This window comes from Sphaerodactylus townsendi, linkage group LG12 (assembly GCF_021028975.2).
Source record: "Sphaerodactylus townsendi isolate TG3544 linkage group LG12, MPM_Stown_v2.3, whole genome shotgun sequence".
In the NCBI taxonomy this organism is placed as follows: Eukaryota; Metazoa; Chordata; class Lepidosauria; order Squamata; family Sphaerodactylidae; genus Sphaerodactylus; species Sphaerodactylus townsendi.
In genome coordinates this window covers 32,166,122-32,192,284 of record NC_059436.1, presented here as the reverse complement: position 1 = coordinate 32,192,284, position 26,163 = coordinate 32,166,122, and the positions used below count along the sequence as shown (strand labels likewise).

General features: G+C 43.4%; 1 protein-coding gene across 5 annotated transcripts in view; it reads right to left on the bottom strand.

The window, feature by feature from the left end:
• CRB2 (crumbs cell polarity complex component 2) overlaps positions 1-26,163 on the bottom strand; it is a 48,981-nt gene that overhangs the window by 20,614 nt on the left and 2,204 nt on the right. For 4 of the 5 annotated variants that reach the window (XM_048513350.1, XM_048513353.1, XM_048513349.1 and 1 more), the window contains exons 2-6: positions 14,311-15,003; positions 10,306-10,501; positions 9,378-9,517; positions 7,464-7,646; positions 7,154-7,267 (exon numbers count right to left, since the gene is read on the bottom strand). In XM_048513350.1, the coding sequence (XP_048369307.1) occupies positions 7,154-7,267; positions 7,464-7,646; positions 9,378-9,517; positions 10,306-10,501; positions 14,311-15,003 (1,326 nt within the window). The remainder of the gene's footprint in view (positions 1-7,153; positions 7,268-7,463; positions 7,647-9,377; positions 9,518-10,305; positions 10,502-14,310; positions 15,004-26,163) is intronic. The other variant, XM_048513354.1, reaches the window with a different exon arrangement.

Sequence of the window (26,163 nt, the reverse complement as noted above, 5' to 3'; positions counted from 1 at the left end):
TTTTAAAAAAAATGTTCTCATTGGATACTTGGGCTGGGGAGGAAAACCCTTTGTAAAATGTCTTTTTCTGTTGCTCTCGCTTTCCCTTCTCCCTGTTCCTTCAATGGCAGTATTCTTCCACTATGGAAATGCCCTAGAAAAAAATGCCTAGTAGCTAAAGCAAGCACATAAGTACAAAGGCATTACCTTAGAGGTAAAACATTTAATGAAGTGTTTTAGCTGTGCAGGAAATAGACACGGCTTTTCCCATTTTGATTGTATGTAAGTCATAAATAAAACATGAACTCTTTGGGACAACAATAAATTGACTAGCTTGGAATATACAAAGATCAATGAAAGAGAAGGAATTACGTATGAATGCTGCATAGCTAAGAAGGTAGTCCTAGATTTGACAGGTAAGGAGGGTCTGCCTAGCTCTATAGGAGACTATAGCTCATGGTGCTAGCCACAGGAAATGTGGATGAAAAAGATATTTTGCATGAAAGGTGGATTGTGACAGGAATGGGAATTTAAAGATTGGTACGAAACATAACCGCTCCAGCAAATGGTGACCACACCATACCATTTCTATATTTCTCTCTTTATGTGTGTGTGTGTGTGTGTTATTCCTTTGTTCTGTGTAAACAACACTTACGTCTGCCCAATATGTGCAACCCCTATCTGGAAGGCTTTTCCCTCTGAATTTTTTCCTTCTCTATTACATTGCGTTTTGCTTTAAAACTTTTTTGTATGTTTTTAATGTTTTTTTTCCATTTCAGCCTTTAAGTAAAAGCAAATAACATTTTAGAATGGGGAAAGGCCACTGTTTTAAAAAAAAACACCCTATTTTATATGTTTTTGTTTTGCTTTGGGCTATTTTCAAATTCTCACAAAGATTTTGGGTGCTGTGTGGTTTCCGGGCTGTATGGCCTTGTTATAGCAGCATTCTCTCCTGACGTTTCGCCTGCATCTGTGGCTGGCATCTTCAGAGAATCTGATGTTGGGAAAGCAAGTGGAGTATATATATCTGTTGGAGTGTCCAGGGTGGGTGGAGAAACATTGTCTGTGAGTAACAAAGAAGGCAACCAGGTCAATAGTTGAGGGCATCTGAATAGAAGTATGAGTAACAATGAAGACTATAGCATGGGAGTAACAATGGAGATAGCAAGGTCACTGGTGGGCGCATCTGAATAGAAGTATCCTGGCCTTTTGTTTCTTTCCCAAGATGCCCTCAACTATTGGACCTTGGTTGCCTTCTTTGTTACTCTGACAGACAATGTTTCTCCACCCACCCTGAACACTCCACCAGATAGGTATATATCCACTTGCTTTCCTGAACATCAGATCTCTTCTGAAAGATGCCGAAAGCCACAGATGCAGGCGAAACGTCAGGAGAGAATGCTGCTAGAACACGGCCATACAGCCCGGAAACCACACAGCACCCAAGTGATTCCGGCCGTGAAAGCCTTCGACATCTCACAAAGATACTTAATTTGCATACCCAGACTCCTCAGCCTTAATGTGACTGGAAAGAAAGGTAGAATTCTACATTTCTTTGCATGCACAGAGGAACAGTTGTTTTTGGCACAAGCCTTCTGCCACAATTTGAACCTAAGCTATTGTGATTCTGGCCTCACCTTTTTGTGTCATCTTACAACAAATATCTTTTTTAAAAAGCTTTTTAATTTTCTGTCTTTTACTTTTATTTTTTGAAGGGGTCAGCCACTTACCTAAGGGACGCCCAGCTAATCAGCACCTATTTTTGTTATGGTGATGTGCCAACACTCACCCCTCTGACAGCCCTGAGTGTTCCCTGTCTACTGCTGCATTTCCCCCATCCCCGGGGAAAATCTTTTTTGTCGCAGTTTTTTTCCACCACATTTTCAGAGTTTGTTGCCTATAGCCGAAAGCCTGCGTCATCCCAAACTTAGCAGCACCAAAGCAACTTTGACCCTTTTAATTGAGCTTTGCCAATGCTGTCCTTTTGACTCCAAGAGGAAACTGACAGGATCTCAGCTCTAAATGCTTTCCTCTCATGTCTGTGACACCTGGCTTCGGTTGCGTTGCATGCCTCCTGCTAATCTCTCCAGTCTCTTTTTCAAGGCCTGCAGGTACCTAAACCTTTTTCAAGGCCTGCAGGTACCCAAACCAGTCACCACCAAATGTCGAACTGCCTGCTTGCAGATCCTGTTTGCTGATGGAAGCCTCCTGTCTATCTTTAGAGGCATCCATCAACCCTCCTGGCTGGAAAACCCAAGCAGCAGCAGCAGCAGCACCAAAAGTCAAGCTACTTGTACAGCTACACCCACCTGCTCAATATCAGTTGTACCACCTTTCCTGTGGCCATTTCAAGCATCTGAGAATTAAAAGGTCATTGCTTGCTGGAGCATCAGTCACCAGCCTCCATGAACTTTTGCAGCCCCACAGTTTCCCTGATAGCCTGTACCCCACCTATGTGGGATATAAGGGGGGGATGCTATTTATAAACTGACTTCAGACTCATGGGGGGGGGTGCCAAAACCTGTAATCTGCTTTGAGAGTCTCTATTGATGGGGCTCTCACTCTTATCCCGATCACTGTGTACATAGGTAGGATCACTGGTGCTTCTCAGAGGGTTTTGGGACCCCTCCTGTGCATCATGCCTGGGCAGGAAGGTGGTTGGCCGCTGAACTGTTCCCTTGGCCTTAAGGTTTGTCTGGCTGAACCCCTCCCAGCAATCAATCAGTATTCCAGAGAATAATCCAGGCTGGGTCCTGATGATTTACCAAGCCTCCCCTATCTTTCTGTTAGAACCCCAGAAAAGCAATTAATTCTCTGTGGCTGTTCTGCCAGCTTGCCTCATATTGTCTCAGGACCAATTTTGGGGTACAAATATCAGTCATTCATTGTGTGTTCTGGATCCGTGCGTGCCCCTCTACTTGCATGTGGGTTCTTTCTTTTGCTGGTCGTTTTCCTCTTCAGCACTGCTTTCCCTGGACATCCTTTCAAGACTGGTACTTGTCACCCATCCCTGAAGCCCTAGCCAACTTCCTCCCTTTCCCTTCGACAGCTCTTGTATGCTTTGTGCGCATCTCAAGAGCACATTTGGTCCCACAGGAAGGAACCTAAAGCTAGCCATATGCAGTATGGGTAACCTACCTGCAGAATCCCAAAGGCTAGCAAGAGCAATTCAAACCATGTCATGCCATAAACAAGCAAAGAGTCAGCACCCAATGACTCAAGTATATGAGCCAAGCCACAAAGTGCAGGAGAAGAAATTATAAAAATAATATTGTAAGAAGGTAACTGCAGCCTATTTTTACAAGGTCTATTTTTACATTGTTTGCACCATATTTGGTTTGGTGCAGCTTTCCTTCCAGGCCTCTATACTTTACTTGCTCTATACTTACAGTTTTTCTCAGATATTGTTGCTTTTGCTGTCAAACATGGTAATAATCGGCTTCCCGGGACAAGCAGAGCTTACCCAATAACAGACAAGCAACTGAGACTTCTGCTGACTCAAGCCCTTCCCTGAATTCCTGAGACCACTGAGGGCTTCAAAGGGGAAGGATCCTGCCCAGATCAGAATGGCAGGGTGCTTTTCATCACAGGTGATCTTTGAAAACCCCGCTTAAGGCAAAGTATAACTGCCACTGAAATGTGTAACATGAATGTTATGGGAAGCTAATTTGCTCTGTGATCCTAATATGAAGTAATAAGCTGTTTACACAGCAGGACCAGACTGGGATTAACTGACAAAGCAGGAGAGATTAATTGCTATTATTTCCCTGTCAGCTTCACTCCTCCACAAACTCTCATGCTTCTTACTGAGTTTGCAGAGAGGCAAAATGCAGCTCCCCCCACCTGCTCAGCTAGGCCTCAAGCAAAAGTTTCCCACAGCCCCACACAAGGCAAAAGGCTTCAAGAAGGCCAACAAGTACAGATACTGGCTTCTCGTGTCCCAGTAGAACAAAAGGCAAAGCTATATGGAAGAATAGCTTTGATCAAAACTATGTTGTGGAGAAAGATCCACCACAGCTCCCCTGCTTAACTCTTGAAGCAGCAAAACCACAATGAAGGGATTATTCAGGACTCCTTTTTGGATCTTCTTACATAATACCTCTTTTGCTTATTTTATGTTCTCAGCTCAGCTTTGAGATGGTCCTTCAATCATACCCTGAGAACTTTTGCACTAATTTAATATTAACAAACTACCACCAACTTTCCACTTTTTGATGACCACAAATCCTTGGGGGGCAATCTTAGAGGCAACAGAGGGACAGGGCACTGGTCAAGGATGTGAAGCTTTAAAAGTCCTGTGCTGCCATCTTTCAAGGGTACCAGTTTCTGGCAGGGAGCACAACTTTTACTAAAACACCACAGTATGCTCACTTGTGCATTCTGTTTGAATAGAAGGCATTATTGATGCTGTATTCTTTGGCCCAGATGTAAGTCCAATCACCTTTCGCCCAAACTATTTTTATAGTTATAGTGACAGCCCCAAAGACCAGTCAAATGTTATTTGGTATAATTGGGGGCGGGGGGTCCTCAGGCTGTGGTTTCCTGCACACTTTTAAATGTGGATGGGATATAGTTCTCTGCCCAGTATGGTCAAAAGTTTTTACTTTATGTAGCACAACATGCTTGCCATGCTGCTCACTGCACTGGCTCCTTTCCAAAGCTAGAGAAAAAGGGGGTGTGTGTCCTGCGTGGTTTTCCTGCGGTTGCTGTGGATCTGTCAATCAGAAGCATTGTCTTGGGGAAGAGGGGGGAAGAGCCAATCAGAATGCAGCACACCAGGAATATTCGAGCATGTGTGGAATCCACTGTAGGTATTGGTTCTGTATACCAAGAAGTGCTTCCAATGTGATAAATTTCAGGAGAGGGAGTACTTGTTTATGCCACCATGTGCATTGTATGATGTGGGATACAAGTTGTTCGTTACATGTAATAATATATGACAAAGGATAGTTTTCTGGAGAAAAAAAATACCATGCCTATCTCCACACAACCAGCTTTCTTCTCATATGGCCACATGAGATTAAAAGACAGTTATGAACAACTCAAGAACGTGATTTCTAGAAGGAGCACAAGTCCAGCACTAAAGAGACTACTTCTTGGAGTACATAGTGATTATTCAGGAAAGTGATACTTTACACATGATCAAAGGCTCCTCCTTCATTTCTTGCTATTCTGCACATTCCAGGCCTCAACTCTCAAACCTTACTTCGCAGAACAGGACAGAATTACTTGTGCCTTTTCAAAACTTAAAAAAGCAGCTCCTCAAACCTTTAGATTTTTCTTCCTTCCACAAGATGGCAGCCTAACAATGCTTTAGATAATATTTGGTGTTCACCAGCATGGATGGAACTTCTGAACTAAGTAGATCCCAAGAAACTGAATGACAAAAATTAAAAAAAAAACTAAAGGAAAATTGCAGGACAGAGATTAGAGCTCTTTAAAATTTTAGCCCCCCCCCAAAAAAGCCCTAGCTTCACATCAGAAAACAAGGCAGAACTGTGGATACTTAATGGCCTTAGCTAGTGAATGTTAGTCACAGCATCGCAGCTACATCTTTCCTCTCAAAACACATGAAGCTGCCTTATAATGAATCATCAGGACTACAGCTCATTTGAGCTGGCCCTTGGTATTCTCCAGATGTTCATGGACTACAATCCCCATTAGCCCCAGAGCTGATGGGAATTGTAGTCCATGAACATCTGGAGAGCCGTAGGTTGCAGACCCCAGACTGGCAGTGGCTCTCCAGGTCTCTGGTACAGGTCTTGCACATTACCTAGTATCCCATCTTTTAAACTGGCGATGCCAGGGATTGATTCTGGCAGAGGCTCTGCTATTCAGCAATGACCTCTCCTCTGCTTTGAGTACTTCGGGCAGTGGCTTAGTGGTATAGCATCTGCTTTGCTTGGAGAAGGTCCATGTTCAATCCCAAGCATCTCCAATTTAAAAGATCTAGAGGGGATGAGAAAGACCCACATGTTAAGACTCTGGAGAGCTGCTGCCAGTCACAGTAGATGATTCTGTCCTTAACTGACAAACAGGCTGACTTGGTATATAAGGTGGTTGCATGCGTTCAGCCATGGAAGGATAACAGCACAACACATAGAAGCATAATTGTAACTACATCTTAGTGTATATATCCATGTTAGAGGTGCTCCAGTATTTGCATTGCAGAATGTGGTAGAGACAGCAATGCCTCCACATCTGGAATGAGAATCACATGATGATTTAAGTCTTTGTATCTTCCTATAGTTTGAACACATGACTCCACCTTATACTGAGTCAGATTTTTGATCCATTAAGATTGGTATTATCTACTGAGACTGGCGACAATGGGTCTCAGGTAGTGATCTTTCAACTCCTGATCCTTTTAACTGGAAATGCCAGGAACGGAACCTGTGACCTTCTGCAGTTCAAGCCGATGTTCTCCCACTTAACTGCAGCCTCTCCCCAAGCACAGCCAAGGATAAAGACCACTAACATCACCGTGATTTAAGTTTGGATTCTGTGGATTAGTTCTATGCATGGTAGATAGTCTCTTTGCAAGGCCCACAGAAAACCATTTATCTTGTGCAAAAATGAAGCTTTAGAGAACAGGTGTCAAACTCGCAGCCCTCCAGATGCTATGATGCTGGCAGGGGATTATGGGAACTGTAGTCCATAACATCTGGAGGGGCGCGAGTTTGACACTTATGTAGAGGGAGAGGATGTGCACTCCATAGCAGGGACTATTTAGAACAAATAGAACTGGTTTAAGAACACATGGAACCAAGACCGTGCTGTGTAAAAATTAGTCTTCTGGAAACTTAAAAAGTCTAATGAAGGTATTGTGGCATAAGCTTTGATGAACCAGAAAGCTTATTCTACAAAAGGTGTTAGCTTTTAAGGTGCCACCAGATTCTTTCTTATTTTGGCTACAGTAGCTACACCCCAGTGGTACAAAAGATCCCTTAAACAATCTTAGATACAAAATAGAACATCTTCCCCATTCAAAATCTACATTCGAAAACACACTGAGAAATTTATTTTTACATCTAGTTGGAAATTAAAAACAAAATGGTAGACAACCCCATAATTATCCATATTAGGCAGCTCCATAATTATCATGCCACAATGGTTGTCCATTTGGCAAGGATCCAGACTCTTGTTACCCCCACATAAAATTTTTCTCCCTTACCTGAGTAACCAGGCACGCATTGACACCTATAGCTGTTCACCAGATCCATACAGCTCCCTCCATTCTGGCACGGTTGGGATTCACATTCATCAATGTTAACGGTGCAGATACCTCCTTTGGGGGGGTCAAAAACAGATTAAAAAATGAAGCCTTATTCCTTGCTCCATGAGCCAATTTTGGTGGTCTGATCAATTGTGTCGCTCTGTGTCACCTCACTTACAACCATTCCCTTTGCTGTTCCCTCTTGTTAAGAATCTCCTCTGGAATGCTAAGAACAAAAACATTCTCTTCATGGCACCACAGCACTTACCAGCAAAGCCCGGCTGACATCTGCAGATGAATCCAGCAGCTTCTTGGTAGCTGAACTGAGCTGGAAAGTCCATAAGTTCCCCATAGTAGCTTTGGTTGGATTTTTCATAGCACTGGCCACCATTGAAGCAGGGCTCCATGGTACACTCATCCACATCTTCTTCACAGTGCTTCCCCACATACCCTGCTGACAGAAAACAGGAGTTATTTGGGCAAGAGGACCCCTAGGCAGAGGAAGCATGTGCTCATTCATCATGTTATGAGTTAGATGGCAACAGTTAAAATCCTAACACCAGCCAGGAGGAGGTGGGAGCCTCTCTGGTGTCAAAGGTCACTCAACTGGACAAAGAACAGATTACCAAGCTGAATATGGTGCTTATACGGTGCTTACTTGCACACTACTTCTAACACACTATACTTCTAACCTACCATTGTCAGCTTTCCCATAGCTAGCTAAAGCAGAATCTCCCCCAGCCAGTACACTTTAATCCTTTCTCTACTCTTGTAGGACAGTAAAGAAAAGGAAAAGCTATGAGGACAGTTGTGTGTTTATACATAGGTGAGATCTTCTTAAGATTTCTTGGGACTCATCTGTTTCCACTCCCAGGTAGCAAGGGAGTAGAAGCTTGTCATTCTAGGTTTCCCCAGCAAGCATGATGGAGAAAGGGTTTCACTGGTGAACAGGTAGATCACCCAGTGCTTGAATCTGTGGCTCATGTAGTGCCAATGATCCAAAAGTGGTAATCGATAAAGCTGTTACCTGTTTTACTCCACCTGGGTCTCTTTGTGCCCTCCTTTCCCCTCCCTGTTTCCTCTCCCTGTCCCAAGGGCTGCAACTATAATTCCCTGGGCGTTTCGCCTGACGTTTACCACCCCCTTACGCCAAGTATGGAAGCCTGCTCGCGATGCAAGCATCGCTAACGGGCTTAAGCGAGGCTGGTAGACGCGGCATGCTCCCGCGATGGAGCCGCCTCTGCATCGCTGTAATGCCGCAACTGCCTTAGCGCCATACCTCCTGCATTAAGCCTGCGGGCGTCGGACAGTGTTGGCGGGCCCTCGACGCCTGGAGTGGGAGGCTTAATGGTGCGAGGAGGACACCGTGAGTGGGGCGGAGACTGAGACAGCGTCTTCCCGCGCTGCTACGCACTTAACCGCAGGGAAGACGCTCCCTCCCCAACAACAACCCTTTAAAGGGTTGTTGTTTAGGGCGGCTTGACGCCGCCCTGGGGGGAGGGAAGAAGAGTCAGGTCGCCGCTGCTGCGTTGCAGCAGCGGCGCCTGTGCGAACGGCGGCCTGGGGGCGCCTTTTTTGGCGCCCCCAGGCCGTCATAAATGGGTCGTGCGGAAACGGCCCTGGTTTCTTTGAAGAGAGGGAATGACTGTTATATCAATTAAAACTCCTTGGAGGCTTCGTGGGACAGGCAGCACAAACTGGTAGTCATAACTGAGCTCTGCTAAGATCATGGAAGGGATTCTACCTTTTAAGAGTTGAGCACTCAGGACCAGTGTATAAGACTGCCCTTTGTCTGATAGTTTCACAATTTCTGGGGAGATGCAGAAATGGTGAACTGAACCTATGCTTACAATACATTCTGGGAAATTTTTGCAAAGTCTGAAGGTCACCAATCACAAATTCCTCATATATCAAGGGCCTTCAGGAAAACAGTTTAGTGTGCTATAAAGTCCCAGAAGTGGTTAACAACATGTTCATTTTTCTTCATGAAAAGATAGAACCTAGAAAAGGAAGACTTGGCTTAGTGGCTGAGCATGCAGAAGGTCTCTTATTCAATTCCTAGTGTCTCCAACAAAAGAAACTCTGGCAATAGATAGTTGGAAAAGGTGTTTCTCTGCTTGAGATCCTGGGGAACCACTGTCGGAGTGGACAGGATTGAGTTACATGAACCAATTTCACTCACCTGACCAGCAATCACAGCTGTAGCGTCCAACTCCTTCAAGACAGGTTGCACCATTCTGGCATGGTTGGGAGGCGCATTCCAAAATATCCAGCTCACAATGCTCCCCTTCAAAGCCAGTGTTGTGGCAATCGCAGAAATAACTAGAGGGAAGAGCAGAACAGAGTTACAAGTTATTGTCAGATAGGCCATTGCCTCTCTCACCCCCACTACTCCCTCATGGAGTCGATTTCAGTTCATCACGTGCTTGATTATTTCACATTTCAGTTTCTCAAGAATTATTAATTGTGTATTGTCGAAGGCTTTCATGGCCAGAATCACTGGGGTGCTGTGTGGTTTCCGGGCTGTATGGCCATGTTCTAGCAGCATTCTCTCCTGACGTTTCGCCATCTGAAGATGCCAGCCACAGATGCAGGTGAAAGGTCAGGAGAGAATGCTGCTAGAACATGACCATACAGCGCGGAAACCACACAGCACCCCAATTATTAATTATATTCTATCCCATTTTTAATCAAAAATGATTGATTCCCAAAATGGCTTATACCTATTAAATTATCATTCTAGTGAGGTCTTAGTCCAAGCACAGTGTAAGAATGGCTGGCAGCTGCATCTTGAACCTCTAGGCCCATGGTGGCGAACCTATGGCACCCCAGATGTTTGTGGACTACAATTCCCATCAGCCCCTGCCAGCATGGCCAATTAGAATTGTAGTCCATGAACATCTGGGGCGCCATAGGTTCGCCATCACGGCTCTAGGCTTTCTAAATGCAGCTGGGGATTGGAAATTGTTACTATGAGGCTGTGCTAGTTATTTTTTTTTAAAAAATAACTTCATATAGGATCTCTATTTGAAAAGAAAGGATATTTTCATGTGTTACATGAACAGAGAAAATGGTTCAGGCAGACTCCTGTTCAGCATCCTCTGTCTCACCTGTTGACCAGGTCATGGCACATGCCTCCATTGAGGCAAGGCTGGCTCTGGCATTCATTGATATCCATTTCACACTGGACCCCTTCAAAGCCAGGCATACAAGAGCAAGTGAAGAGCCCAATGTGGTCATTGCAAGTGCCACCATTCCAGCAAGGGTCTGATATACATTCGTCAATTTCCACATCACAGTTCATACCTTTGGGGGGGGAAACAGATTATGGTTAATTAATATTCATATCTACCAGCAAATTTTAGTCTTCATATTATGCATTCTCACAGTCATCTTGTGAGGTAGCTCACCATTATACAGATCTGATGCTGGGTACATGTGACATGGTTAAGATCTATGACAAATGTGGGCCTTCAATTCCTAGCAGGTTTCCCAGATCCAAGTCCTAAAGCCCTTTTATTAGACCAGATTTCCTCAGGATTATACCACCATTCCCTTGTTCACAGACAGGAAACCAACGCTGACATGTCTGACTTCCCCAAGTTGTGGCAGTCATAGAGGCTAAAGTATCATATCAATACGGCATTTATTTTGCAGGGATGGTTACCCACTAAGAACCCAAGGGAGGGAAGATACCTTTGTCTTTTCTAGGAATGATGATCCACTTGAATGCAATTGCCAGATCTTCCAAAGGAACCACCATGCAATGACACTGACTGGAGTCTTGCAAAACTAAATAATTGGGTTTGCGAATCACTGCCACTGTCTGTAACCGCAAGTTTCCCTAGAAAAGGCAGGGCCAGGTATCTCAGCCTCTCTCCCTACATTTATGGCAAAAGCTATGAAATACTATTTGGTGGAATGTGCACTTTGCTTTGCTGCTGTCTAATCCCATTGACTGCATCCTCCCAAAGTGTGTATCTCTGGACTGGCACCTGGCAATCTATATAAGTCTAGTTTTTGGCACAGTTCTGCTCCCAGCAGTCATAGTTACACTAATCTACAAGGAATGCAGGCCCCCTAATCTAGTGTATCAAGAGCTATCAAGCATTCAGCAAACTTTCTTGCATCCCATCAAGCCAAGAAATGTTCAGACCATGACAACCATAGCTTTCATCTCATGAGAAATTATTTGGTGGGCGGGTGGAGGAGGATACAGCAATATGAATGGAGAGATGTCCAAAAAGAAACAATAATGGTCACTTTTCCAAATGCCGAATAATGCCCTTTGAATAAACTTTTAGTACAATTTAGAAATTATTTGCAAGGCAATCTCACTATTTCACACCCTCCATTCAGCATACAGCATTCAGCTAAAATGAAAGATGCATAGAAGAGATGGTCCAATAATTCTAGATCACTTTTAGATCGAACTTTAATCTTGTGGGTTTGAAACAGAGGTAGGTGACTTCTGGAAATTATTTCTAAATAAAATTTTCCTCCTATCACCTGTAATCCCCCCCCCCCCCCCCCCCCCCCCAAGACGCTTCGCTCTAATTCCAAAAATCTACTGGAAGTTCCTGGCCCAAGAACAGTCTGATTGCCCTCAACCAGGGCTAGGGCCTCCTAAGCCATGGCCCCACCTGGAGGAACTCTTGATCCGAAGAGACCAGGGCTCTGAAGGATCTGGCCCAGTTCTGCAGTGCCTGAAAGACAGAGATGTTCCACCAGGAAATGTTCCACTTGGATGAGGACTTTCAGCTGCTCTATTACATCCACCAATCATCAGACAGAGTTCTGCCTCTTATATGTGCTCCCTCCAATCCCCTTTCTCACTTACTTTTGTGTGTGTGGGGGGGGATTATTCTTGGGGGTCTGCTCTGCTGGGAACTTATGGAATCATCTTATTTGTATTTTATGGATTTGAATCTATTTTAATTGTTTTTGTTTTAAAATATGCTTGATTTGTTGTTACCAGCCTTGAGCCTGATATAGTGGGGGAGGGGGGACATAAATCTAATATAAAAATAAGTAAATACATGCAAGAAGCTCTAGTTTATTTATAGGCCCTAAAATGTAAATAATTGTTATTCACATACTTCATTCTTGAAATATTCAAATCTGTTACACTATGGTAAAAAAATCTCACCAGGACCAGCCAAGAGAACACGCGCCCCAAATTTTATGCAGACGATGGATTGTTCCAACCCATTTGAGGTGCCAGGTTTGGCCTTCTCATTTACGAAATTTTAAAACATATCATTGCCTTGTGCCATTCAGACAAGGAAAGTATGATGAAAAGCCTTCCTAAAGGATCTCCATACTACTAACAGACTTTGCTCCTAGAGGCTTGTGAAAATTCATCATCTCACATCTTGAGGGAAGGGTTGTGGCAGAGTTTTGCTTGGCATGACGAAGGTGCCAGGATCAATCGCTGGCAATCCAGAGCATTAGGGAATAAGTGGTATAAATTACCTCTGGCTCGGACCCTGAAGAGGAACTGCCAATCTGAGCAGACAATACTGGCACTGATTGACCAGTAGTCTAAGTCAGTATACAGTAGCTTCGTGCGTTCATTTTTTGGTGGAAGACACTTCAGTTTATTCACTCATAGTATCTGCTTGAGAGTTTTTTTTTTGAAAAAGCATTTTTGATGTTCATATTTAATTACTAACATGCACTATATTTTGGCTGTGAGAAGTTATTGCTCATCCTGAAGCTTTGGTGGGAGGAAGTGGGAACATGTGAAACCTTGAATCTGCCTGAAAGAGCCGCTCTCTTCCCCCACCCCCAAACTCCCCACCTCTGTTCTCCTTCAGCAGAAATTCCATTGCATAGCAGGCTCGGCCTCCCACACAGCTCCGCACAGTGACTAAGAACAGAGGAGGGGGCGTCAGAAGTTTCAACACCCCATCTACCCCCACTGGTAATCTTTAGCCAGTCACCCTGACATTCCTTCATAGCAATGTAACTGTTTTCAGGGCTGCCACTCATTTACAAGGATGAGCAAGGCCAGAGTATCTGTGTGCCGACTAGTACCAGGTGGGGGTGGGGTCAGCACATGCTAAATTAAAATCCTGATACCAATGCCAGGAGAGAACAGAGAGAAGAATTAGTGCCAACTCAGATGGTTCAGTGAGATATCAAACAAAGTCACATGCAGAGAGGGTCAGAAGGGGATCTTCCTCATTAAAAACATTTTCTGGGCTACGGTTATTCACGCTCCAAAGCACTTGTAACCTGTCCTTTCTGATCACATCTGCCTCCTATATGATCAGCTACCCTATTATCCACTCCATTGTCCCCTCAAGCACCAGACTGACCAAAAGGCTAGTCTACAGCCCCCTATTGGATTAGCAGGCTAGCCCCCTCAAAACCAAATTCCCTGATCCCAATACTCAAGCAGACCTTGATTAGTCGCTGCTTCTATGACTGCATAAAATATACTTCTTCCAAACAAGAACATGATTCCCTTCTCAACATGACCTGTGGGAAAACTCTCCCCAACTCTAAAACGTGGTGAAATCCATCCACTGAGTCTTTTCAAGATGAATTTAATCACCTTCTTCACTGCACCAAGAATCCTGAATATTGTCAATCTAAAAAGATAATAAAACCAGCAACATTTATGAATGATATAGAAATTAATGGGGATGGTAACCACCAACAGAGTCAGATGAAACAATCAGAAGAGAATAAGTCAAGATGGGAGAATTTTCACCTGACACCTCAAGCTAAATAGATTCAGTGCCAAGAAGATCTCTGAGGACAGAAAGCTCCAGAGCTGAGATACCACTACAGAAAACATCCACTTCTTCATTACTATTCAATTTGCTTCCATACAAGAAGGACTTCCGCATTTCCCCGGCTTTCCTAATGTAGTTCTGATGATGTATGATGTTAGGTAGCGATAAGGCATCAACCCTCCCCCAATCCACCAATAAATATTTATCAGCCCCAGTATGTTCTCTGGCTACCCATAGCATGGTAATCAGCTGGAAGGCAAGACATTTGTGCTATTGCTCTCTCTAGATTATTACTGCTCACAGGAAGGAGACTGCTGAATCAAGATGGCCCTTTAGCCAAATCCAACAAGATGCAGGGGCAAATAGTACCTGTGTAGCCAGGCAGACACTGGCAAACATAGTGGTCCATCTGGTTGAGGCAGGTGCTGTTATGTTGGCAAGGCCGAGAGGCACATTCATTGATATCTATCTCACAGTGGTGGCCCTGGAAGCCAGGCACACAGAAGCAGCTGTACTCATTGACTCTATCCAGGCAGATGGCACCATTCTGGCATGGGCTGGAGGCACATTCATCCACATCCTCCTCGCAGTGGGTCCCGACATGGCCAAGTTGGCATTTGCAGATATACTGCCCAGCACTCTCAGTACAGGTACCATTGTTGTGGCAGGGATTGCTGGAGCAAAGAGAGGACTGGATTTGGCAGCTTTCTCTATTCCGGCATTGGCAGCCATATCCACTGTTAATTGTGATGCACTCAAAGTGAGGCTGTGGACAAGTGTTAGTCTCACACATGTCAGCTTCAGAATTACAGCCAAGCCCTATCTGGCCAGGCCTACAGAGGCAGGTGTAATTCAACTGTCCAGGAGTTCCACTGCAAATCAATTCAGATGGACAAGCATGTCCACCACATGCCTCATACAGGAACTCACAGTTCCATCCCACATAGGCCAGAGGGTTCTGAGGACAGAGGCATCTGTAGCTCCCTTCTGCATCCTCACAGGTCCCTCCATTCTTACATGGGGAGGAGTAGCAGCTGCTGCCCAGTTCAGAAGAGGTAAGTCCTGTGGAGAAAAGAGCAGTTTTGGTCAGACTGGTGCTGGCACGAGGGCAACTGCATGTTAGTGTCCCTATGTGTAACTGAGCAGGATAAACGACACTGTTTTGGGGTGGCAGGAACCTTTTGTCTGATCCTACACTACTGCAGAACTACTGCTAATTATTATTGAAGAGCTTTGACACAAACACTCCTGAAAAATGGTGATGATAATCACAGCAGGGAGAAATCTCTCTGCAGAGAGCAGAGAGGTAAGTTACAAGAATATGGGGCAAATCAAAATAGAGAAGGACTGAGACAAAGACGAGAAATTCCAGACAGGCATCTTGGAGATATATATACATAATTTTGAGAAGTACCAGTGGTCTGCCATCACTTTGAGTGCTTCATCAATCAAGATATGCTTTGGATTCCCATTATATTTGATTCTTATCTTTATAAGATAAGATAGGATAAGATTTATTGTTGCGGTCAATTGACCCATAAACCATACATACAGCAAAAAACAACATCTGGTCAACAATAGCAAACAGATCCATAGATTAAAAGAACAAAAGGGGTAAGATTACATAGACTTAGGAGCAAAATATTACAACAGGGGAACAGCTGCTTGAGATCTCTTAGGATCTGGTTTTTAATTCTGAAAACCTCTACCAGAAATTTTGCAATCTCTAATGTGATGCTAGAATTTTTGACTTTTAACAAAAATTATGTGGGATTGTTCTGTACTGCCTCTAAATTTCGACATGAGAGGACAAATCTTTTGTTGACGATCACAATGATAAAACTTGCAGGATATGTGGTAAGGTTTTGATATCCTGAGATTTACAAGGGCATAGTCAGGATAAGGAACACCTGTGAGCCTACTGCGAAGCTTTTCAGATGGAAATATATTTAGCCTTGCTTCTGTGAACAGCCATCGACAATGAAAACCGTCAGTGTTTTCAAGTAATTAGCACAACAGAAAGGAACCTCATAGTTTATATGAAAACAGGATCCTTATAACTTAATCAAAGTCTTGATCTGTGTTGAGGCAGTAGTTTCCAACTAGTAATGCTGGTTACATGATTTAATCCTGAACCTGGAGAATGGAAAGGAGAACATTCAACAGTCCTTGCGCAACGGTCCTTGGATTGTGCTACTGTGCTCAACTTCCCATTGAAGCAAATAATAAGCAACAGAAGCCTATACAGTCCGTTGTAGTAGTATGGGATATATACTATACTGGTATTTTAAAAATATGATTTCAGGTTACAAGCAGAGGTGGGATCCAACCAGTTCTCACCACTTCTCTAGAAGTGGTTACTAATTTTTTCTAAAATTACTAAAGCAACCTCCCTGGCCAATAGGGACTGGAGGTGCGTGTGTGCAGCGGCGCCACTGTTTGAATCCCATCACCATCGGAACCTGTTCTTAAAATTTTTGGATCCCACCACTGGTTACAAGGGATGTAAAAACCGACAATGTTATTTCACTAGCTTGATATGTGCTTATCTCTCCATTGGTCCAGCCACTCCCATTTTGACCCTCCCCCCCCCCCCCCCCGCAATATTCTCCATAAATCTCTTTCAGTTTATTACTCTTCTTGTTAGCTGAACATCAGACTGAAGATATTAGGTGAGTGGAGGTTGCTGTACTTTTCCCTTTTCCTGGTACCTGTCCCTTCCTTGACTTCCCCTCCTGTCTGTTTCTCTGTGGCATCCTTTCTGAGATACGAAAGCTCCCCACCATCACCCAGTTTGGCCCCATCCCTCCTTCCTTTCATGTGACACTGTGGAATGTGCTGTGCTTTGCAATGTCCAGCACACCCTTTATCCTACCATCAGGTCTTTTATTTCAAATTCCCACTCAGGCAGAAAACAGGGATGACGGAACATGCCTGGAATCCACTGCAGCAATTAGAGCGGGAAACCCAGGCTGCCGCTCTAAAGTGGGGCTCCCCTCGCTGGCAAATTCCTCTAATGAGAAGCCATCTTCATCCTGGAACACAGAAACACTCCAGGAGGCAGCAGGGTTCATTGCACAACAGGCCAGTTGCTACATTCATGGCAGAAACAGCTGTACCAAACGTACATGGTAAGGGCTTGCAGTCAGACACACAGGCTGCACCTGCTATGAAAGGTGCTAGGGGTGGACGGTCGCAATACTTGGTGGACTATACTATAGAAAATCCATGCATCCGTTGTGCTAACTGCTAGCATCATCCAGTGCTGGTCTGAAAAGGAGAGGGGCTCAGCCTTAAGCCCGTCTGGAATTTTAAGTCTGGCATCCGCTTTGAACTGAGATTCTGTAGTAAAGGTGCCAATATCCAGGTAGATCCTGGAGTTCTCTGCAACTACAGCTGGTCTCCAGACCAGAGATCAGTTCCTCTGGAGGAAACTGAAGCTTCAGAGGATGGACTGTACGGCTTTACACCCTGCTAAACACCTTCCCCAGGCTCTGCCCCTCAGTCTCCAGGGATTTCCCAAACCAGAGTCGGAAACCTCATATAAATTTTATTTGCTGCCTGCACAAGTATGGCAGTTGCATCAAGGGCTTTCATGGGAGCCCATATAGGTAAATTTAAATCACAGAAAGAGCAACAGTAGCAACAGCTTGTGGCAGGATAAGGAAGTGGGGGGGGGACGCAAATGTCAAACGGTCACTGGGACCAAATTCTAAATGGACTAAAAGTTGGAATGCTAAAAGTCACACTTTGAGCCTCCTTTTTAGTCATGCATTTTATCACCTATCTTTCTTTCAGAAATGCACCCGAAGAAGTTTGCAATTACAAAATGCTATGAACAATGAAACAGCAATGATCAAGACAGTAAAACCACCATGTAAGATAAATATAGGGTAAGCCACAAAATATAAGGTGAGCAGAATCCTCACTCAGATCAAAGACCTTCTGGAACAAAGGTATCTCTTGCTGATTACGCACAAGGGGTTTGCTGCACAGTGGAGGAAAATGTCTGCCATGGCAAGATTTCTTGTACGGACATATTTCCTCTAGCCCCACTTTCACTTTCCACTCTCTCCACAGCAATCAAATCCACTTATAGAATGATTTAAATTTTGCTTCACTGCCAGAGTAGGACAGATATGCCAGCAGGCACAGCTAGTACGCCTAGTCTTACGCCCCCACTCCCTCACACTTCCCCTTTGCCCTACTCCCTGTTGCTATTTCCCGCTTCTTGTCGTGCCTTATGCCTGCAAATTTTATTTCAGATAATGTAACATCATGCTTTCAGAGGCCACATCACTCCAGAATCTTTTCAGAGGCTTTCCCAGTTATACTTCAAATCTTTGACTAAGACAGCAATCCTGAAGAGGCCTACTCAGAAGTAAGTCTCATTTTTATTCAGCGATGCTTGTTCCCAAGAAAGTGTCCCCAAAATTGCAGTCTTGCTGGAGTTTGACTCAGGACCCTCAAACAGGCCAAATGTTAAGTTACGGACCACTCAACCCCAGAGGAATTTTGGCATGATGTGTCAAGCTGTGCCCAGGATGCGTCCATTCTTCTGCACTCACTCACATAAGACCAGCTACAGCAATTCCACTGGCACTGAGAATTCAATGCTGTTCTTAATTTCCTGAAGAGAGGTCAAGATTTACATGTGTTGAATTGCACCTGAGAAGCGTATCTTTTTGTAATCTCTGCTTTCTGTCTTTTTAGTGATCAGGGTCCATGGACATAGACAATTATTTTATTAATGAGCACTTGGAATATGTAAAGTGAATAATTAGCAGAATGTCTCAATTAACCTTTGCTCCAAAATGACTCCAACAAAGAAAACTGCTGCTCTAAGACGAATTGCTTGATAAGTTGTATGTTGAAATGATGGCATCAGCTCCCTTGTGATGAGGAAATTTCCAGTTTTGACACAGGGTTAACAGCGATACCTTAAACTTTTGCTCTTTGTCCTAATGTAAAAATTGAACTCGGCAGCTACTACCCTTTCCAGAAAAGAGACTCTGCACATTTGAGAAGAGGGAACAGATTCTGATAAACTTCAAAGAGTGACACAGATAAAGAGCATAAACTTTCCCCCATACCCCCTTCTCCACCTGCAGTGCAAGTCTGGAATTTGCATTTACAGAGTGGCCTTGCAAAGAAATTACTTTTATACTGGGCTGATGCTTTTTGTGTATTTTAAAGAAATAAATAAAAGTTCTACTCTCAGAGCTATAAATATATCCTAATTTCTCTCCTTAGGGTTTCTGCACACTTTCAGTTGGAAATTGCAAAGGATTCATTGGATACACGATCTCTCACACAGGCTGTTAACAAATTGAATGAAATTTCATGGGAATCCCAGGAGCGAATTGGATCAGAAACAGTTTTAGAAAAAACTTGCAAAGTTTCACATTCAGCCTGAACAAGAGCCTGTAACTTATACCTCTAGAACCAAACATGACTAAAAAAAAGAAAGACAAATAAATCTTTAAATTTAGGAATATCAGATGGGTAGGTGGAATACTAGAATATCCAGTGTGTGAAGGAAATAACAGGAAACTTTTTTATGGAACTAAAGGACTTATTGGAAATACTTTACAGAAAGGGCAATTATTGAGTTGAAGAGTTGCTAGTAATCCAAGTGCAAACATGCAGATTTATGGCAGTGTTCCCTCTATATTTATTACTTGTTGTTAGACATCATGTGTACCACTTCCTAGTAAGGGATTTGCAAAACCCTCTGCTTGAGCAGCAGTAGGTTTATGGATTATTACTGAACATGTCAATTATCAGTAATGTTATGGTATATATTTTCAGTTATGTAAACAGACAGCCTGTGTCAACCTCTTGATCTGAATGTTGACATAGCTTGGCTCTAATTATGAATGGTTGCTGACCCCTGCTTTGAACAGAGGCAATAATCCAGGACAAGCAGGGAACTGCTCCATTTGTTTTCTCTATGCTATGTGTGCTTCGCAGAAATAAATTGTAATAGTCTAGCTTATGAACCAAGAATTGCCACTCCTGGGGGAAGTTGGTACCTCTTTTCCAATTCAGCAGTTCACAACTAAAATTCACCTATAAGCTATCAAAGAAACAAAATGCAATGAAACTATTCCAGTAAAATTTTTAAATTGCTCAGGATAAGTTAATGCCAGCTAGGTAACAGCCTTTTCAGTCAGTTACATTTTTATCCTGCCCTGATTCCAGTAACTTAGGACAATGTACAATAACTTAGACCGATTATCACAAGGTGTTTGCTGCATGGTGGAGGTGAATGTCCACCATGGCAAAATTTCTTGTACAGATATATTTCCTCTAGCCCTGCTTTCACTTTCCACTCTCACCGCGGCAAGCAAATTCAAATAGCACAACTTACATTTGTTTCGCTGCCAGAGTGGGACAGATTTGCCAGTGGGCACAGGTTTGCCCCGGACCACTTCCCTCTGCCTGCAGCCAGCCCACCTAGTCTTACCCTCCCCCCATTCCCTCATGCTGCTTTGCATGCTTCCCCCTCACCCTCCTCCCTGCTGCTGACTACTTCCTGCTTCTTGTCCTGCCGTGTCATTTCTATTGCCCGTGGTCTCCTTGCTCCTGCATATCTTTAGCTTTCTTAAAAAAATTAAATAACTGTATTGATAGATCAATAAATTAATACAATCAGACAAGTTGATCAGTCCTGATTTGCCCCTGCATTTGATCAACAAATTGGGACATCTCCAGCCTCGTAATTTTATACACAAGCAATCAGTGATTCCGGACCACACCTGGAAAAGCCTATCATCTTGACCCTTGGGTTAATTAAAGATTATATTAAAAATTAAAGCACTCATATACGATAGAGAACCTGCAAAACATTGCCCCCACCCCCTGCTAGGATGCAAGCAAAAAGTCAGCTGATAGGTAATGCCTACCTTGCTGCAAACAGGGCAGTGGGTAATAATGATAAATATGCTCCAAAACAAAGACTCTCTGGCCAATTCTCTTTGAAATCGGGGCAACCTCACTGTGCGTTATCAGTCTTACCCTCTTTTTTACAGTAACTTACTTTTGTCCTCACAATAACTCTGTGAGGGAGATTATGGCGAAAAAGGGTGCCAGAGTGGGGATCTGAACATGGGTCTCCCTATTCCTTGTCCAAAGAAATGTGTACGCTTGTATGTATGTGCATGTTAAGGGCTTTCAGTTTTATGCAGAAGAATGTTCTCAACTTTTCCCAGTGAGCATGCGGCACACAACACATCATCTGCTACCTCCATATATATTCATCTGCTTTTCCTCTAGCCGCAAGGCATGATCAATGGCTCTGATCCCCACTCCACCTTTGGTACCTTAAATGTCACATTAACATTAGCCATGCACACTACCTGCTGTTTCATTGCCTTGCAGACAGTTCTGGTGATAAGCACCCTCCCAGTTGGCCCAAACCCCTCACTTAAAATTCCTGGAGGGCGCAAGAAACATTGGGGTTATCAGCCCACTTCCTTTTTAAAAACACACAGCCTACCTTTCATGTTCCATTAAAAAATCAACAAATGCTTGAGAGGAAAATGCAAATGTTTATAGCTTTGATAAGATGCACATCTGATTGCTGGTGACACAGTCTCCATGGTCATTGTATCATTCCTCAGTGCTGCTTGCTGTCTTTCAGGAGAATGCAAAGAAAGGGGGACTGGCACAGACCTCCTCAGAAGAGACTCCAGCTAAAATGAGAGTCTGAACCAAATCAGAGATAAATACACTGGAATGAGAATCATGTTCAAACTCAGCCTGATGATAATCACAGCCAAATAAATGGGGGAGAAGAAATCCTATCCAAAACAGGGGAAAGGCTTGCTAAGGGATCAGAATATTGGAACAAATGTTAGTGTTTGTTGGTAGGCATTCAAGATTTACAATTGTGGAAAGGCTGACCATTTGGGGGGTGGGGGAGGACATAGTACCGATTATCTTACCCTTCTCTTACAATTTCAAAGCAGTATCTATGGTTCTCTGTTCCACATCTTATCTTCACAACAACCCTGAAGTGTAGGTAGGGCTAAGGAAGAAAGGGTTAGCCCAAGGTAAACAAATGGGTTTCAGGGTGAGTAGAAATTAGAACACCAGATCTACCAAGCCTACTTTGACATACTAACCACTGCACTATCATAGGCCATCAAAACAACAAATAAGTGGGTTCCCAATCAAATCAAGTCTGAATTCTGAGAAGATGAGAGTCGCTGGAAAAGACAATAATGCTAAGAAAATTTGAAGGAAAAGAAGATCAATATGAAATGGATTGACTCAATTGAGGATGCTACTTCCCACAGTTCACAAGACCTGAGCAAGGCTTTTTATGATAGAACATTTTGGAGGTCATTAATTCATCAGGTAGCCATAAGTCAGAAGCAAGTTGACGGTACTTAACACATACAACTATGGTAATTATTTGTGCTGCACAGGCTTAAGAATGATTTTTCCTCTCACATTCACTGGGAGCATTGGTAGAGAGAATGGAGCTAAAGAACAGGAGGGAGCAGGTACTAACCATGGCAGAGTTATGGCACATCCCAGCTTAAAGGCTGTTTCCCAGTGGCCAGATCCAGTTCTTCCACAGGTGCAAAACTAATAGCATAACATTTGTGTGATTTTATTTGGTTTTCATGCCCATTTCAAAAAGAGAAGACCCAAGAGGGCAATCTGCTTAAAGTTCCTGTTGACCTGGTAAGTGCTTGCCCTTTAGAGTCAACAGCATAAAAGGGGAAATGTTTTGGCCCCCTGAGCAACACACGTAGCTAAACAGCTACTAAAGAAACTTTGAAAGGAGGGATGGAAAGAGTTATGTTTCCATGGCAATGGAAAGGCATGTGCTTATATTAGTAAATCCTGGGTGACCTCTGCTGCCCTCCCTCCTATCCTGGTCAGCACAAGGGATTAGCTGAAGGGCAGTTCTCTCAATGACTCCCAGGAAGGAAGGAAAAGGTGAACAGAGCAGTGAGGGTTGGGGGCTCCTCCTGGGAATGCCAAGCAGCCTCTCCTACCCTTATAGGGAACACTCACAAAAACAGATACTTAACAGCTACAAAACAGTCAAATTCCTGTTGTAGTGACTGACAGTTAATACCATCAAACTCAATGTGAGTGAGTGTGTGTGTGTGTGGGGGGGGGTACTTTAAATTCATACATCCAGTTAATTCATGTTTATGAGAATCAAGAGAAGCACTAAAGAAGAGGAAGAAGATTGCAAATGAAACTGTGAATGTGACTGCAAATGCAACAGAAAATACAACTGTAAATGAACTCTACCTAGCCACAGGCAAATGTGCCTCACCCCCCTGTGAGATGGACGAAACACACACCCCACCGCACAATCACTCTACACTGTGTCAGTGTTACGTTTCACTGTAACATGCCTCTGAAGATGACAGCCATAGATGCATGCAAATCAAAACTACCAGACCAAAGCCACAACAGCCAAAGGAATAAGTTGTTATATGGACTCATCTATAAAAAGGAAAATGGATCTTGAATTCTACATGGCAGAACCCTGGCTTCATAGATCCTTCTCCTAAATTACCTTTTCTAATTGGAGAGTTGGGAGGGGGGATTCAAATCAATAAACGACAGCACTCTTGTGACTTGGTAAGTAAATATGAAGTTGCTTCAAAAAGAAAAACATTCAAGGGGCTATGGTTTTCAAAATAACAAACATTTACCATAAACCAACAAACTTTACAACAAGAGGTAAAACTGATTAATAATGGCAATGAGCATAGCAATCTTTGTAGAAACAGTATCTTCAGTATCCTTCAGAAGGGTATAGCTTGTAGGTATAGCTCAATCCAGGGAGATCTCCTGGATCACAGCTCGTTCCCTTGGCCATTGTGAGAGAACACTGTTCATTCTGCAGCAAGGCCAGATGAACATCATTTCCAGTCCCACATAGACATGTGTCTGTTTCACTCAACTCTGACTCTACCAACTCTCAAACATACAGAACAGGGTCACTGGAGCAATATTTAAGTAGTATCAGGCAAGTGGGAGATATTCAGCCACCCACCTGTCAACTTCCTGTTTTGGGCTAAATTTAGCTCCTGAGTAGTCATGGGAAATAGGCATATTAAATCACCATGGCTCTGAATGGGTTCCCCCCCTTTCCTTCCAAACTGCACAATCATATAAATGCACCAAGTGAATTGGGCTGTATCAGATGACTGAAGGGGTATCAGTACTTATCTTTATAACCCCTTTCAGTGCCAGAGCTTATTCTCAGAACAAGAGGCACAGTGTGGAAAAGCATACGCAGAACATCCCTCTGCTGAGTCACCACATACCACTACCATACTATTAGAGGGACTGAAAGGTGGAGCTGTCAGTCTTGAGAATGCACATTCCAATATGAACCCTGGCACCTCACGTACAATTACAGAAAATGGGAGGGGGACCTAAACTGAAAGCTATGATAGGCACAGGATGTGACACAGCTAATGGGAATTCTTCCTTCTTATGAGCCTGGTAAGTTCATCAATGCCAAATGAAAGAAAGGACATTTTCAATCTTCCAGCCATTGTCTCCTTCTATAAAATGAGCATTCTACTTTGGTTATAAGACCAAACTAAGCAGCTATTCAAAGAATAGTGGTGTAGTAAAATGGAAATGTTGTTTTGGAGTGGGGGTATCCTTTATATAGGGAAGAAGGCTGTAGTTTATTGCTCTGTTTATAGTATGGGTCAGATCTCATTGCCTCTGTTCTTTGGGAAATTATTGTTCACTGCTGTTCTAGTTCCCGGAGAGCTTGTAATCCAGTCAGGGTACACCTTATATTTTTTTATTGCATTGCTTTCTAATTTTGTAATCTGTGTTGATGACTTTGAATGAAGTAAACAAATAAGTACAATAAAAGGCACAAAATAACCAGCTCGTAGACCTGCCTATGGAACTCATGAGAACTGTTTATTTGTTTTAGGAATTTTTTATGCCACCTCTTCTGGGGAACCTCCCCAAGATAGCTTACAAAATAACATAATGAAATATGGCATTAAACGTTATAAATTGAAACCCAACATTTAAAAAACCAGCCAGAGAACAAAAAGACAATTGAATTTATTAAAATGAATTTGACTCTTTGTAGACTAAATGCACACCATAAAATGATTTTTAAAAATCAAACCCTTCAATAAAAGCCTGGGTAAACAAAAATGCTTTAGCCTGGCACCTAAAAGAAAGTAATTTAGCTGCCAAGTGAACTTCAAGGTGAAGGGCGTTGTGCACATGAAGTGCCACTCCTGATAAAGCTCAGTCCCAAGTTGCCACCTGCCTCATCTCTGAAGTTGAAGGCATAGACAGCAGGGCTTGGAAGGCAGGTCTTGACTAGCAAGGTGGACAACATGGAAGGAGGCAGTCTTTCAAGAACCCTGACCCTAAGCCACTTAGGGCTTTAAAGGGGAGAATGTACTGGGGACTAGAAACAATCCCTAACAGTTTGCAGGTGTACTAGGATCTGTGCATCTACCCCCACCCCATCCTCTGCCTGGAAGTACTTTCATAGAACAGAGAGGGAAGGATCTCTCTTTCAAGTTACAACAGGCTCATTGCCTCTGCAGAGGCTGCCAGTATCAAAAATTACCTATTGAATATTCACCGCATCATTAAGCATAGGATGAAGGATGCTCTCCATGAATAGAAGATTGGCCAGGTGTACATTTGATCATCCACAACTGCTCTCATTCAACCTGGGATATGATTCCTATAATCATATTTCCAGGAGTTCAAGAAGGGGGTGAGGCAAGGCCCATAAATCCACATTGGCTTTATGGTTGTCTTGCCCAGGCTGCCCCAAAGCTCTTTGATCTGCCATTTCCCACTGTGGCTCTGCTTCCCCAACAACAACACTCTCCTTCCTAAGAACTCCTTTGAGATGACCTTCATGCTTTCCACTGTCTCTGATTTCCAGGCCATCGCTACACATCAAACACAGAAATGGGATCAAGGGAAGGAGCTCTTGTGTGTTCAGGTGAGCTATACTGGCTTTCAAGCTTTAATGCTAAATCCAATCTAAATACACTAGCAGTCAAATTAGCCACTTATGAGAGGAAGGAACACTAGGCAGGTACACGTCTGAGCTCTGTTCAAGGTGTCAGCATGGCAGCCAATCAGACAGCATCAGATTTCCCCCCAGCTGGAAATACTAATGCCCTTGGAAGACAACCAGAAGACCTTAACAGGGTCAGAAAGGAGTTGCTCACTTCC